At 46.8% G+C, this 15,822-nt stretch overlaps 1 protein-coding gene across 6 annotated transcripts in view; it reads left to right on the top strand.

Annotated features, from left to right (window-relative positions):
* The window catches only part of MVB12B (multivesicular body subunit 12B), a 188,794-nt gene that overhangs the window by 50,229 nt on the left and 122,743 nt on the right, over positions 1-15,822 (top strand). For all 6 annotated transcript variants that reach the window (XR_006891083.1, XR_006891082.1, XR_006891081.1 and 3 more), the window contains exon 3: positions 15,660-15,767. Coding sequence is in view for 2 of the 6 variants with exons in the window: in XM_046678816.1 (XP_046534772.1) it covers positions 15,660-15,767 (108 nt within the window). In the remaining 4 variants the exon portion in view is untranslated. The remainder of the gene's footprint in view (positions 1-15,659; positions 15,768-15,822) is intronic.

Genomic DNA, 15,822 nt, shown 5'->3' on the forward strand with positions numbered 1-15,822 from the left:
AGGCCAGTCCTTCCTCCCGCACCTGCCCTGCTCCCCAGGTCCCACCCACGGCTGCCTTCCTCTCCTCTCTCAGCCTGTGTAGGCCGCGGTCCACCAGCCCAGCTCTTCCCACAGGTGCCTTTCTGACCCCGTCTCTTCTAGGGGCGTGCCTACCCGTCTTCCCCTGCTTCCTTTCTGCGTGTTGATGCTTTATGATGTGTCCTACCTGAAGCTGCCTTTGATTCTCCTCTTCCTTCCCCCTGTCCCCTCCCCTCCCCAAGCCCTGACGTGCTTTCTTATTCTGCTGAGCACTGTCCTCCATTATAGTATTAAGGTAAAGCGACCTTGTGCTTCCAGTAACTCCAAGTGTCCGTGCTGTGCCTGTCCCTGTGCTAGTTGCTTCCACAGTGTTTACTTCACACAATGACCCTTTGAAGTTACTATTATAATCTCACTTTAAAAATAAGAAAACGAAGCCTCAGGGAGCTCAAGGGCTCTTCCTGAGATGCACAGCAGGTGTGGATGAGCTGAGAGCAGTCCTGGGGCTCCTGCTGTGTGCTGTGCCCTCACTGCTGCTTCAGCTCGCCCGTCGGTCTTCCTCTGAGGGGGGCCGTGTCTTACTCGTCTTTGCATGTGCCAAAGTGCATGGTGCAAAGCCTTGCGTATCATCAGTGCTTAGTAACTATCTGCCGAGAGGAAAGTGAAGACCTGTGCCCCTAAGAGACGATCGCAGCCTCATGGTGGCTGCCCGTGCAGGTGGAGAGGTCTGTTCATAGAGCCGGGCCAGCCTGCATACCTGGGCGTGGGAGTGGAGCGGTGCGCCAAAACATCAACTCCAGTATTTACCACTGACTGAGTACTGTGTTCTAGGTGTTGGGCAAAGCACTTCAGTTGCATTGTCTCGTTTAATGATTACTCTTGTTTAATGATTGTATGAGATAGAATCTGTTGTCTCCACGTACAGAGGCAGTGCTGAGAGAGGTTGAGGAACTCAGCCACGGTCACACAGCTATAAGTGGTGAAGCCAGAATTTGAATTCACATCTGTCCAAAACCAGAGCCCACGTTTTCTGTTTTTTTTTTTTTTAAGGAAGATTAGCCTTGAGCTAACTACTGCTAATCCTCCTCTTTTTGCTAAGGAAGACTGGCCCTGAGCTAACATCCGTGGCCATCTTCCTCTACTTTATATGTGGGACGCCTACCACAGCATGGCTTGACAGGTGGTGCCATGTCCGCACTCGTGATCCGAACTGGCGAACCCTGGGCTGCCGAGAAGCGGAATGTGCAAACTTAACCGCTGCGCCATCTGGCCGGCCCCAGAGCCCAAGTTTTAAACTGCTGAGTTCCTCTGCTTCCCTGGCCCAGGGGAGTGGGTATCCGGCAGTATGAGGCACAGGTCGTTAGCCCAAGTCCAGCCAGAAAAGGGCTTTGGAGCCCTGTGCCGTGGGTAGCAGGGACAGAGGGCAGGACCTGGCCTTGCACAGCAGCTTCTCGCTCCTTTCCCTCTCTGCCCAGCAGACGCATCCTCTGTGGTGGAACTCTCTCTTGCTCCCAGGAGCCTGTGGTCGAGACAGGGCCAGTGAACCCTGCCTGTTTTTTAATTAAAAATATCTTCATGACATTTAACAAATTACAAAAGCTCATTCCAGAAAATCCAAATTATACAGGATTATATAAACTAAAGAGTGAAAATATCACCTTTCCTCTAATCCTATGCATATTATTAAAAGTTTAGAAATATCCTTCTAGACTTATTTCTTTTTGCAAAAAATTGTGTTTATTTTTAATTAAATAAGGAATACAAAAATCTTATTATGGTAAAAAAAAAAAATCAAATAATACAGCTAAAGCTCAAGTACCTTTTGACCACACCCCTAATTTCTTCTAGCTGCTGTCATCCCATTGCTGTGTTTTCTTTTTTCTCTGTATTTGCATGTATAAGTGACTTACAGAAGTAAATGGTTGCAACTTGTGAATTTCACATAACTTAGATAGCACAGCAAACTCTGGCTTTATTTTGACTGAGTGAGGCAGTGTCATTTAGATCTTTCTAGACGGTTGTGTACACGTCTCATTCTTTGGTGTGGGCTGTCCATGGAGGCGGGACACTCCACACAGCATTCTCCTGCTGCCCAACTTTTAGTTTTGTTCCAGTTTTTCACTAAACAAAGCCTTAGTACATGCCTCCTTGTTAGGGTTGCCAGATTTGGCAAATAAAAATGCAGGATGCCCGTTAAATCTGAAAATTTTGTAATTTTTCTTTTAATTTGAAAAAATTACTCATTGTTTATCTGAAATTCTAATTGAACTGGATGTCCTGTGTTTTCTATGGCAACTCTCCTTCTGGTACACATTTGCGAGTATTTGAAAGCCCCACTCTTTTTTTTTTTTAAGGTCTCTACTATCTGATTTTTTAAATTAAAAAATTGTATTACAAAACATTTCGTATATGTAGAAAGATATAGAGAATCATGTAACAAATATCCATGCAACCGCCTTGCAACTTGTCCAAGTCTTAGTGTTTCACCAAGTTTATGTGAGTTTGTTTTTTTAATAAAAGAAATAGAACATTATCGGTGCCTATGCACCCTCCGGGCCCACACATCCTTCCTTACCCAGAGGAACCACTGAGTTTGGTGTTTATCATTCCTGTGTATTCATTCCTATTTTCAAACTTTATATAGATGATAGCATACGGACTATATATCATACTGTGCATATTTTTCAGCTTGCCTTTTTCCTGAGCATTGTTTTTGAGATTTATCCTTGCTGATATGCGTGGCTCTAGTTCAAGCATTTTCAAGGCTGTAGAGAATGCTATTGCATGAATATACTATGACATGTTTATTCATCCTTCTTTTGATGAGGATTTGAGTTGTTTCCAATAATTTGCTATTATAAACAGCATTGCAAATAATATCCGCATATCTATGTGCTAAGGATTTCTCCAGGGAACAGTTGACGAGTGGAATTGCCGGGTCATTTTCGTCTTACTGAATATAGTAAATGTGTTCTCCAAAGTGGTCGTGCCAATTTGTGCCCCGCTCATTTTCATCAGATATTTTACAGTTTAGTCAGTGATTTGCCGTGAATGGCACAGCCTTGTCATTTTTAATTTGCCTTTCCTGGAAAGGTCGAACGTTTTCTCAGACGGCTTCTACGTATTGCATATCATTTTTCTTTTGGATTATTTCTTTTTCTCATTGACTTGTAGGAGTTCTTTATTTATTTTGGACATTAATCCATCGTCAGTTATGCATTTCTCACAGTCCGAGGCTTGTCTTTTCACCATTTTTAGCGTCCTTTGTAGTATCAAAGGTTTCAATTTTAGGGTAGTAAAATTCATCAGTTTTCTCATTTACGGGATTTCTTTTAGACACATGTCTATCTCTTTAGTAATTCCCTCTCTTAAAATAATGAAGATGCTTTACATTTTCTTCAAAAAGGTTTAGTTTTGCTTTTCACATTTAACCTGTAGTCTACCTCGAGTTGTTTTCAGGTGTGGTAGAGCTATAGTTTAATTTTTTGCTCCACAGTGATTATCAGACGTGCCATTGGTTGAATAGTTCGTGCTTTGGCCATGGTGTGGCATGGCGGCAGAGTGTCTGTGGCTGAGAGGAACCCGCTGTCCACTTAGGTGCCAGCCAGCCAGCCATGAGGGAAGCTCTAGGCCACAGATGCTGCTCTCCGGGGGGGCTGTGGAGGTCCAGGGCTGTGTCCCGGCCTGGCCCTCTGGGTGTGGCAGAGGCAGGAGCACCTGTGGCCAAGGCCCTCGTTCCTGACAACCAGGAATGGAGAGGAAGTTCCCGCTCTGATGCAGCACAGTGCCCTGCTCCCGTTTACTTCCCGTTTCCCTCTCATGGGCCTCGCCGTCCCCAGGAGCTGATCTCCTTGTGTGTCTGCTTGTCCCCATCGGCAGGTGCAGAAGCAGGGCTCCTGGTTTCTGGGGGTGCCTTCAGGGGCCTTTGCTTTCTTCCGCTCTGCCCAGCCCCGGGAATCGGTCATCTCTGTGCCTGCTGGAGCCACGGCAGCTGTGCGGCAGGTAGACCGAAGAGACGGCCGTTCTCCCCAGCACCTGGTGTGCCAGCCTCACGCTTTGTGCATCTGTCACACTGTCCATTCTTTTACTTGTTCGTTCAGCCGTTGGGCAAAAGCCTGATTGTGTGCCACCAGCGGGGCCTGGGGCCAGGGACCCTGAAAAATGCCCGCTGAGTAAAATAGGATCCTTACCTTAAGGAATAGAAACAATAATAAAGAGCTAACATATTTTGAGTGTCTACTGCATGCCAGGTCTTATGCTAAGAGCTTAAAAAAAATAGCTTTATTTAAGTATAATTCCCATACCATAAACTTTACCCTTTAAAAGTGTATAATTCAGTAGTTTTTAGTATATTCACAGAGTTGTGCAACCTTCGCCACTAATCTAGTTCCAGAACATTTTCATCACCCCAAAGGAAACTGCAAACCCGTTGGCATTCACTCCCCATTTCCCACTTGCCCCAGCCCCTGGCAACCACCAATCTACTTTGTGTGTCCGTGGATTTGCCTTTTCTTGACATCTCGTATAAATGGTATACAATATGTGGCCTTTTGTGGCTGTCTTCTTTCACTTAGCACAATGTTGTCAAGGTTCATCCACATTGTTACATGTGTCAGTACTTCATTCCCTTTTTATGGCCAAATAATATTCCATTGTATGGATACACCACATTCTGTTTATCTGTTCACCAGCTGATGGACATTTGGGTTGTTTCCACTTTCTGGTGATTGTGAAAAACCCTGCTGTGAGCATCATGAAAACTTTTTGTGCGGATGTGTATCTTCAGTTCCCTTGGGTATATACCTAAAAGTGGAATTGTTGGGTCATATGGTAACTCTGTGTTTAAAGTTTTGAGGAACTGTCCAACTGTTTCTGCAGCGGCCACACCGTGTCACAGCCCCTCCAGCAGTGCATGAGGGTTCAGGTTTCTCCACATCCTTGCCAACAGTGGCTATTGTCTGTCTTTTTGCTTATAGTCATCCGAGTGGATATGAAGTGGTATCGCATGGCCACGTACTTTTGGTGTTTTTCTCCTTTGATCTTCACCAATAATCCTATGAGGTGGATGTTACTATTATTTTCATTTTTGATGAGGCTCAGAGAGGAAAGTGTGACTTTGGGAAGCCGCAGTATGTAAGTGGCAGAGCCACGACTTGACCTCCAGTCTACCTGATTCCGAAAACCCCACTTCTTCCCTCTGTCTTATGCTTTTCTTCACATCGAGAAGGTTTGATGCAAGAAGCTATCAGGCGGGGAAGATCCTGGAAGAAGACAGTGCGCTTCTGGCTGGTATCATCAGGGAGGGTTTGCAGGGCCGGCTTCTTTCAGCCAGGCCCTAAATGATGAGAACATCCCACATGTTGAGATGTGAGAGAGGAGCAAAGGAGCAGGACTAGGGAGGCAGGACGTTGCTGGGCACGTGAGGCAAGATAACCTTGAGGAGGGAGAGCTGGAGGAGAGCCAGGGTGGTCCCACGTCACAGAGACCCACAGAGGAGCAGGTGGTCCCTGTCCCTGTGCTCTGGGACGTGAGGAGAGAGAGCAGCCCAGAAACTGAGTGAGATGCACCAGTCTGGGGACAGGGATGTGCATTCATCTCTTGTGCTAAAAATATTAGACGTTTCAGCTGAAGATCTGTGGCAGACTTGAGCTCTCCATTCGGGATACAAAACGAGAAAATACAATCCAATCAGAACGAAAAACCAGCCAGAGAGTCCCTGGCCTCATCACCAGATAAGCAAGAAGGCTCTTTTGCTCCATAGTTTTCAGAAAGCATCCTGGGCTCACCTCCTGTTAGGGACCCAGGAGGATGGTTCCTCTGGCTGCCTTCCCTCCGTACTGTGCCCACCCTGCTTTCAGGAAGAGCTGAAGTGGCGGCACGGTTGGCCACTGTCTGACCTGGGCCAAGTGTCTGTGTTTCCACAGCAGATGATCTCACACATCATGAGCCCTTTGAACTTCATTCTCGTTCCTGGTGTCAGCCAGATATTTCCTTTGGAATGTCTGCAGAATTTCCTGGCCCCTTTGATTGCTTTCTGTCTGCCAAATACATCTTTGGATTGTGGGTGGGCTCTTTTAAAACACCAGGGTGTGAACGGGTTGATGAAACCAGCGGTTAGCCGTGCCATGTCTTTCGAGAGCTTCCCTTTGCGCAAGGAGTACTCGATTCTGATGTTGAAGAACCTCTGACAGTTTCAAGGATTTACTGCCCAGCTCCACTCCAGGCGGCTTAGTTGGGTAGCTGATTTACAAAGTGTTTGTCAAGTTTAAATTCAGCAGATCTTTATTTCTCACCCCATCACATGAAGTCTTTTAAATTGTTGTTTTTCTTATTATAAAAGCTATGTAGAGTCAAAAGGTAGAAACTTCCAGTTTAAAATAAATAAGTCATGGGGATGTAATGTACAGCATGGCGACTATAGGTAATAATACTGTATTGTATATTTGAAAGTTGCTAAGAGAGTAAATTTGAAATGTTCTCATCACAAGAAAGCAAAATTCTGTAACTGTGTGATGCTGGCTCTTAACTAGACTCAGCATGGTGATCATTTCACAATGTATACAAATATTGAATAACTATGTTGTACAACTGAAACTGACATAATGTTGTATGTCAATTAAACCTCAATTAAAAATTAATTAATTAATTAAAAGAACAATGGAAAAAATACCCATAATCTCGACTGTGTAGAACCAAACAGTGGTAATGCTTTGCTTTCTGTTTGTCTAGGTCCTTTTCTATGTATATAATTTTTAACAAAAAAAATATGAGATTGTCCTATATAAACCATTTTGTAACTTACTCTTTCCCCTGAAGTTTCCCTGGTGGTCGGTCTGTGTCCCCAGAGTTGTTTAAAAAGGCTGCTGAGTCTTCCATCGCAAGGATGTTCTCTAATCCTTCGACATTGATCATTCCCCACTTTTGCCCTTACAGACTGTGCCTCAGGGACCATATGGGGCGAACTTCCCATCTCACCAGGCTCCAGTCACAGAGCCCTGCTTTCTGTCCCTTTAACCCGTCAGCCTTGTTCCCATCGTCCTGTCTTCGCAGTAGCTGCTCCAGAGCCCCATGTGGCCCTTCCTCGAGATTCGCTAATGACAGTTTGTGCTTGTCATCCAGGTGTCAGCACTGAGGCACCTTCTCAAGAGAGGACCTCCCAGTCACCCCACCCGGTAGCCTCTTCCTTCAGTCACTGTCCCCATTCCCCCATTTTATTTTGTACAGAGCGCTTACTCCGCTCTGAAATTACCTTATATATTTGTTTGTTTATGTGTTTCTCATGCGCCTTCCCACATCGAGAATGTAACCCCTGTGGGGTCAGTGGCCAAGTCTGCCTTGTTCCCCTCTCTGTTCTCTGCACCTTGATCGGTGTCTGGCACCCAGAAGCTCACTATGAATGAACAAACAATGACCGCACTCTGTGAACAAAACTGATTGTTTCCTTAGACTCTGCCCAGAAGTGGAATTCTTTGGTCCCAGGGCATATATAATCTTCAGGCTTTTGATGTGCGGCGCTAAATTAATATTGACGTTGTACCATTTATACTCACTCCAGCAGCAACTGGCGTGCTCATTTCCCCCTAGTCTCTCCAGCACTGAGTGTCACCATCTCACGCTTTTTAAAGTGTCTTTGTTAGTTTGATAAAGATAAGTGGCATCTTGTCATTTGAATTTAATAATTACATTTTATTTTATTTTTTAAATTAAATTTAAAAATTTTAAATTAAATTAATTTTAATTAAAAAAAATTTTTTAATACTAACATTTTTTTCATGCTCATTGGCCATTCGTATTATTCCATCAACTGCTGGTTGATGGCCACAGCACATGTTTTGACTGGCGTGTTTGTCTTTTTCCTGTTGTTGCCTTATACGAGCTGTTTATATGTATTCTCTCATATGCTTTCTGGTAAGAATTTTTTCCCCACTTGGTGTATCATGGACATAATTCTACATATGTACAGACTTCATCCTTTCTAAAAACTAAATACATATTCTGTTGCATAGGTATGCCATAATTTATTTAACCAAGACCCTTTTGTTCCTCAGGTTCCCCACCTATAAGATCAGATAGTAACTGATTATTACTCATAGTTACTTGTAGGGTTGTTGTGTTAAGTGAGTTACTAACACTAATGGCTTACGGAGAATAAAACACTTAGAGCAGGTCCTGGCACGTGGAAGATGCACAGTGAGTGGTAGCTGCTGCTGTTATCCACGTGGAGGGAGAGCGCACTGGAGGAGGCTGGAGAGCGGAGTCGTCTGTGCTGATGGGGCCGCATCGAGTAGAAGTCGACGTGTCCCTCCCAGTGAGGTCCCGAGCCACGTGGGTGGGCCTCAAATGAACCGAAAGTGCTTTCTCTTTCCAAGGTCTGCTCGCTTGGACTTTTCTTGGTCTCTGTGTGGTTGCACCCTTGCAGTACCACTTCCTCCACCCCTCCCTCTCACATGGTGACCTCAAGTACTTCTGGGTCCTGCAAGCAAAAGAGTGTGGTTAAAACATTGGGCTTTACCTGAACTTTATAGGACCTTTTAAAACCATTAGGACTATGAGCTTAGACTTCAGTCTCACAAAATAAGTCATTTCAGCGTTAAAATTAGTTTTGCCAGTTTCTTCTTTGCTTCTGTCATCAAAGCGAAGCTCTCCAAACCTTCACGCTTCCGAAAGTGTTGCAAGCGTTCTCGTCTCTGCAGCACTCAGCAGGATGGATGCTGTGTGTTCTCAGCTTCCTTTCACTGCGGAGATACTGGTGGATCTCTAAACGGGCCCCGAGTGGTTCTCTCTGTTTGGGTGGAGTCCTTCTGATGCTTTCCAGATAGGCCTGCACGTAGCTTGTCCACTGTCCCAAAGGCAGGGCCCACAGGTGTCCTGGCTTTGACCCAGGAGGTTGACTGACCTTTCTTGGGCTGAGCGGGGCAACTCTGCTTCCTGAGTGTTGAGGTGGTGGAGGTAGGAGCGCAGTCTGGGCTTGAGACCAGGAGATCCACCTCTCCTCTCACCACTGAGTACGTTTACTTAAGTTCTCCAAGCCTCATCTTCTCATCTGTAACCTGAGGAGAGAAACAGTACCTATGTCATTGGGTTGTTGGGAGAATTCAGTGGGAAAATGCACATAATGTGCTTAGAGCAGTGCCCGGCGAACAGTAAGTACTCAGCAAAGATTCCAGCCCTACTACCTGTCCTTAAACCGCGAGGATTTCTTACATTTAACCTCAGGGGTTCTCTTACATGCCCCGTAGGCCAGCTATAGGTAGCCAGTCCCACTGCACAGTGGGCTGTTCAGGGCTTCTGGAACACACGTTTTCTTTCGTGGCTGCTGCACGTGGTCCAGAATATGAGACCTGAACCTGAGCCAGAGAAGGAAGTCAGAAGCCTGGGCTGTGCGAGACAGAGGCCGATCCCGGGTCGTGGACAGGCAGCTGCTTGAAAGGCTTGTACAGGTCTTTGCGTTGCTCCTGCAGGACCAGGGGCTGCCGCTCACAGGGACTCCCCCTCCGGCATCCTCACATTAGCTCTTGGTGGACTCCAGCAGTGGAGAAGGCCGGAGTCAGCTGCACATGCCCCTTTTGGACGTTGTCACACACTTGGGAACACACTGAGGTTGTACGTGGGACTGAGGTCGGGTTGCTCCTCCAGGAGCCTCCCTGATGGGGGTGACGGTAGTGGTGTGTCTAGAAGGAATAATAATACATTCCCATACTGTCTTCCGTGAGACATTTTCCCAGCCCCCTGATTTTTTTAAAATTAAAATTTGCTTTTCTTGCAAGAAAGTTATACGTACACAATTTAAAAAATAAAGATTACTAAAAAGCTTGTAAGAAAATATAGCTCCCCCGGGCCCCGTCTCTCCCTTATACACTCCCAGGAGGCAGTTACTTTCAACTCTTAGATTTTTTTCACTTCGGATCTTTATCTCCGTATTTCTAAATAATTTGATTAAACTGCTTATTTCTTGATTTATCTATCCTACACATTTAATTCTCTTATCATCACCCCCCATCAGGGGGTCTCACAATTTTTGGTAAATCCGTGTTTTCATATTATGACGGTGCACACATCTGGTACCACTAAATTAAGTACTGTACCAGGAGGAGATTTTCTTTGTTGTACAACCTTCTCTTTTCCTTGGAATTAGTCACTGACTCGTTCCTTTCATTTGCTTGTCTGGGTGCCTACTGGTTTTCACATTAGGATTTTAAAATTTTCTTTTTAACTTTTAAGTTAACGAATTATGTTTTCAAACAGCTTCATGTCTGTGTCTTTATTTTTCTAAATGCTCCAATACGCCTGTCCCGTGCCCATTTACACATTTCTTCCCGGCTCCAAACACTCTCAGTTCCATGTTCCCCTCCCCGCTCACAGGTGGCCCCCACCACCGTCTCTTCTTTTCCTCCCGCTGCCATCTCACTACTGTCCTGGGTGGGCTCTGTTCCCGGTGCTCGTGGTTTCCTCTTTACGGCTTTAATCTCTAGTTTTGTTGATGCACGCGCACTGGCCGGTTCCTAGGAAAGGGCCCGCGGAAGATAAACTTTTTCAGTGCTTGCACATCTGCAAAAGTCTTTACCCTCACGCTTAATTGATCATTGGTTTAGATGGAGAATTCCAGAATTCCTCAGAATTTCGAAGACGTTGTTCTTGTGTCTTCTAGTTTCCAGTGTTGCTGTTGGGAAGTCTGACACAGTCTGATCCCCATCTCTTTGTCCGGGACGTGCGAGTTCTCTCTGGAAGTTTTAAAGGTGGTTTTTTTTTTTAATCCCAGATTTGGTGGTTTCTCTGTTATTTGGCTTTAAGCTGAGTCCTTTTCATTCACTGTGCCGCCACCTTCAGGACCTCGTGAATAGGGGGGCTCACTGTCTCTTCCATTTCTTATTTCTCTTTCTGGAAATTTCATTAGTTGGATGTTGTATTGATCTTCAGTTTTCTTAGGTTTGCTTTCTTACCAGTTTATCTCATCTTTATGTTTTATTTTCTGCAAGATTTCCTCGATTTTTCTCTTCCAGTATTTTTTTCAATTTTTTATTTAGCTATAACTTTTTTTATTTCTAGGCTCTTTATATTGTTTTTTTAAAAAAAAGTTTTTTCCCCGCAATATTCCATTTCTGTTTGGTGGTTGCAATTATATTCACTCATCCCTCTGAGGATGCTGATTATAGGCTTGGCTCTTTGTTCCTTAGCTTTCATTGTCTCCTCATGTTATCTGTGCTGTCTTCAAGCTGCCCTTCTTCTAGTTTGGATCCTGTCTTCATAGCTGAGACTTCCCCCAATGCCTGGTGGTCCCTTGTGGTCAGTTTATCTTTAAGGGAGGGGCACTGGCTCCTGGGGTTGGAGCGTGGGGGTGAGGCCAGTCGGCAGTGGGGTGGGGCCTGTGGGCTGATGGGCTGCGCAGGAAGGTGACACAAGGGGGAGCTGACTTTCTCACAGGAGATCCCCCCACCCCCCAACCCCCAATCAGTGTGCTTGTCTGCTCCCTGGCGCTGTAGTTTCTCCAGAGACAAGTCCTTCAGTATCCAGCATTTAGGGAGATATTTAGGGGATTCAATTGCCTGGCTGCCAAGATGCCAGCAGCAGAAGGAGGATGAGCCCGGTGGTGGCAGGGGAGCAGCCCACCCTTCAGTGTGCATGGTTCACCTGCTGTTTTCACTCTGGAGCCTTACTTCCTCCTCCTCCTCCTTCTCCCAGGGGCTGGTGGTCTGGAGTCCTGAGCCCTCCTGCTTCTGGTTCTGCAGAAAATACTTCCGAAATGGGGGTGGGGACCTGGGTGTGTAACCGCGCTGTTTGTAGACCTGTTCTGGTCTGCCTGTTTCGGCCCTCGACTCGCACCCTCCGCCCCCATCCCCGGGGGTACCTGGCGGCTCCACGACTCTGAGGATGAATCATGAGCCCCCTCAGCCCTGCTGAATCCCGTAGCTTCCACTGCCCTGTCTCCACACATTTGCTGGCGCCTCTCTTGAGTCGTGCTCCTCCCTTGCTCTTTATTTCAGTGAGTTCACACTTTCTCCACTTGATTGCCATTTTAGGAGAATATGGGCAGAGAAGCCCCATGTGTTCGATCTGTCGCTGCCCACCTCCTCCTCCTCAGAGGCAGCTCCTGTACGCGGGGAATGCTGGAGAGAGGGAGGGTATGAGAGTGTGGGCGTTTATGTGTGACAGACACTCTGGAGGCACTGCAGTCAGCAGTAGCACTGGACAAACTCCAGTCGCTTTGGGAGCAAGGGAGATACAGACAAGGAACCAGAAGAATAAGTGGCCTCCTTGTTGACATGAGTGCGTGGCCTCACAGAGTGGTGATTTTAAAGGGGGCGCACTCAGCTCAAGGAATTAAATCCTGGAAATTTCATTTTAAAAAATTCTTATGACCTTACTTGGGTAGCTGTCAGGGTATGTGGCTTTTCACTCTTTGCTCCTGACTGAATGGCTGATTCGTTCGTTCATTCCTTCAGCGAGTTTTGACTGAGTCCACAGGCAGGCATTGTGCGTAGTGCAGGGGCTCAATGGCGATCAGAGTGGGCATCGTCCTTGTCCTTGTGAAGCTTATAGTCTATGGTGGGATAGTAGGGGCAGGTAAATGTTGATCACACAAGTACGTAATGTGTGTTTGAAGACAAGATCTAGTCCCAGAGATGGGGAAGGAATCCCAGAGGACTAGAGGTTGGAGCTGAGCCCAGATGCAGCAATTTAGGACTTTAAGGATGCTGTTGTAGCGTGGTGTCACTTTAAATATTTGGTTCCATGTTGGACCAGATGTCCTCATTTTTCGACATGTGAGCACTGGCTTTATGGATGCTCCCGGGTGAGCACTGAGGCAGGCTCACTGCTCTAACCCCAGAATCTCGCCCCCCCACCCGAGCATTTCCCATCCCAGGACTCAGTGGCTGGCTGCTGAGTTTGGATGCTCAGAGTTTAGATGCGGACGCTCCACGCAGCCACCTGCCTCACACATATTTCATCTTGTAGGTCCTTAGCTCGTCTAACTCGAGGTGGGAAGAGCTTAGGTTAGCAAGCATGTTTATGTGGCTGAATTGGAAAGAAGCTTCTGGGTACATCTTATTGCTACAGGGGAGACAAGGCTGGGCATGCTGGCCTTGTCACACCAGGGCTGCTTCCCTGGTGCTCCAGACGAGCCAGGACCCGGGGCCTTCTCTCTCCCTGCTCCAGTTCATGGAACCGCAGCCCCTGTGTGGATGCAGCCTGCGTGGCCAGGCTTCGGTGCCTCTGCATTCTGCCCAGATGCACACACACACGTATGCACACAAACACACACACACTCACACAGACACTCTCTCGCTGGCTCTCTTTCCCCATTCCCTCCTTGGGTTAGAGGGCATTACGCATTTTTACTTTATTGCAAATGAGCCAGGCCTTTGGTTGTCCATTTTTAATGCTTCTCAGACACGAGTTGGAGGACTAACTGCCGGGACAGAGAAGGGGCCTCCGAGGAAGGCCAGCCCATTGCCTGCTTTTTCCCTTTCATCCCTGCGCTGGCCTCTTTATCATATCAAGGTGTCTTCTCACTCAGAAACGGGAAATTCCAGCAGTGGGGCGAGAGGAGGGAATCATCATTTCAAACCCTGGAAACATAGCGTTGACGTAGGGTGCATACCTCCCCTCGATGGGATTTCCAAATATCCCGGGGAGCCCTTCTCGGCCCCCTTCCTTCTCTGTGGAAGGTTAAAGACACAGCTGGCTCTCTTTCGAGGTCCCAGCCTGTGGTTCCACGGCCTTTAGTGTTCTGCAGACTATTTTTTTAAGTTTATAAAAAATAATGCATATAGATTCCCTTATTTCCTAGTTCCTATAGCATCTTTTATTTTCACATTTTAATGGTTCTGAAATTCCGATGCATTTTAAAATAGGTTTGTACATTTTGATAAGATACTATTTCTTTTTTTTTTCCTGAAGGGATGTTCTTTAAATCCTGTGGGTGATTCCCAAATGAGTACATCCTAGAATTGAGGAAATACAGTAAAAGTACCGTTTGGACAAAAAACCCCCAAAATCTTTTAAAACATGGAATCCATGGGAGAAAACAAACAAAAGGGATCCTTGGTGGTGAAGAGTTAAATCTCATGTTTTCCAAGAAACTTTATGTGTGACCGTTGTGGGAGAAAATGCTGATGAGGCCCGATCCCAATCCATCAGGTTTCTTTCTGCGGGGGTGACATGCTTGGAGCAAACAGTCCTTAAAATGATCTCCAGACCATTCCTCCTTCAGACTGCAGGTCACATGTATTTGCATATTTAACACAAGGACCTTTCTTTTCCCTTTGTTGCGTTTGCTCATTTACAATTGCTCAATTTGAAAAAAAAAGAAAAAACATTTTTCTTTTGCCAGTTGGCGTTCGGGCTTTTCTGAGACAGCCTCAGAGAACATGGCTGTGTGGGGGCTCTGGGAATGTCCCAGTGGAGTGGCCCGCCCGCCCCCGCCCTGTGGATGGGGCAGTGCTGTGGGGCCCCTGGCTCTGCATAAAGCTACTCAGTGTGGACGTGGGATGGGCTGAAGCGAGGCGGTTTCTGTGTAAAGAATGGAGGCGCTATCCGCAGTTTGTCAGATGGCCGGGAGCTTGTCGATCACAGCCTGCGTCCCAGAGTCTAACGCTCAGGACAAGCAGGGAGGCTTCCGAGAGCACACGGCTGGGAGGCTGCTTCAGGGTCCATCCCCAAACCGGCTGCGCCCTCAGTCTTCCCAGATGTCCCCTCGGGTGCCAGCCGCGGTGTGGAGTGTTGATTATTCCTCTGTGCCATGCTGGCAGTGTCATGTGAGGCTGCTGAGTGAGAAAGCAGACCCAGCCCTGACAGTCCATTAAGAGAGCAGTCTGGAAAGACGTGAGAAGGAGACCGTCCTCGTCCAGCCTGCCCTGTTGTCTCCAGTGTCATGTAAACCCTTTCCCACAAAGCACGGACCGTCACACCCTGCAGTCCGGCGCACAGGTCCTTCGAGACTCAGATCCAGGCTGGCTTCATCCTCAAACGCTTCCTAGGGAAAATTTCTGCAGCTGTCTATGGGAACATGGCTTCTTAGTGAGACTATTAAAAAGGACCTGAATCTCTTTTTATTTTTCTATCATGGTACAGTTTCCGACCTTGAATACCACTCACAGAGTTTGTACCAAGAAGATACAGTGAGGAGCGAATTTTCCTGACCCCCTACCCCTCACGCCCCAGTAGAGAGTCCCATTGACCGAAGCGCCCTGGCTGGCCCCGGGAGTCCTGGAGCAGGAGGCCGCGTCAGTCTCTCTACAGGTGGTGCCCCTCTCAGGTGGCATTTCACACCCCATTGGACTTTTGTCTGCGCCCCGTACCGTCCCCCGAGTAAGTGGTAATGAGCAACTTAATGTGCTGACTTCCCCAATCCCTTCTTGGTCCATTACAACCAAAGTTGCTCTTTTCTCATTAGAACCATTTTTGTCAGGGTGTCTTTAATCAATGGCTTCCCTGGGGACTATATTTTTAGAAGTTGTATTTTTCACACTCTCCCTTTTCCCCTCTTGGAAAATCTCTTCCCAGTGCCTGGTGAAATGGACTAATGAGATGCCGTGAGAGTTCGGGCCGGTGTTAATTGGCACAGGTATGAAGAAGCTGCTCGAGCACCCCTTCCTCCAGCCCGCCTCACCTGCGGCCCTCTGCTCTGTTCTCTGCCGCAGGTCGCACAGACAGCAGATGGTGTGGACGCTGACCTCTGGAAAGACGGCCTATTTAAATCGAAGGTTACCAGATACCTGTGCTTTACACGATCATTTTCCAAAGAAAATGTAAGTCTCGTGGCTGTTTCTGTTTGCCGAGTGAGCACGTGATATTTACATCCCT

Source organism: Equus quagga, chromosome 1 (genome assembly GCF_021613505.1).
Source record: "Equus quagga isolate Etosha38 chromosome 1, UCLA_HA_Equagga_1.0, whole genome shotgun sequence".
Lineage (NCBI taxonomy): Eukaryota > Metazoa > Chordata > Mammalia > Perissodactyla > Equidae > Equus > Equus quagga.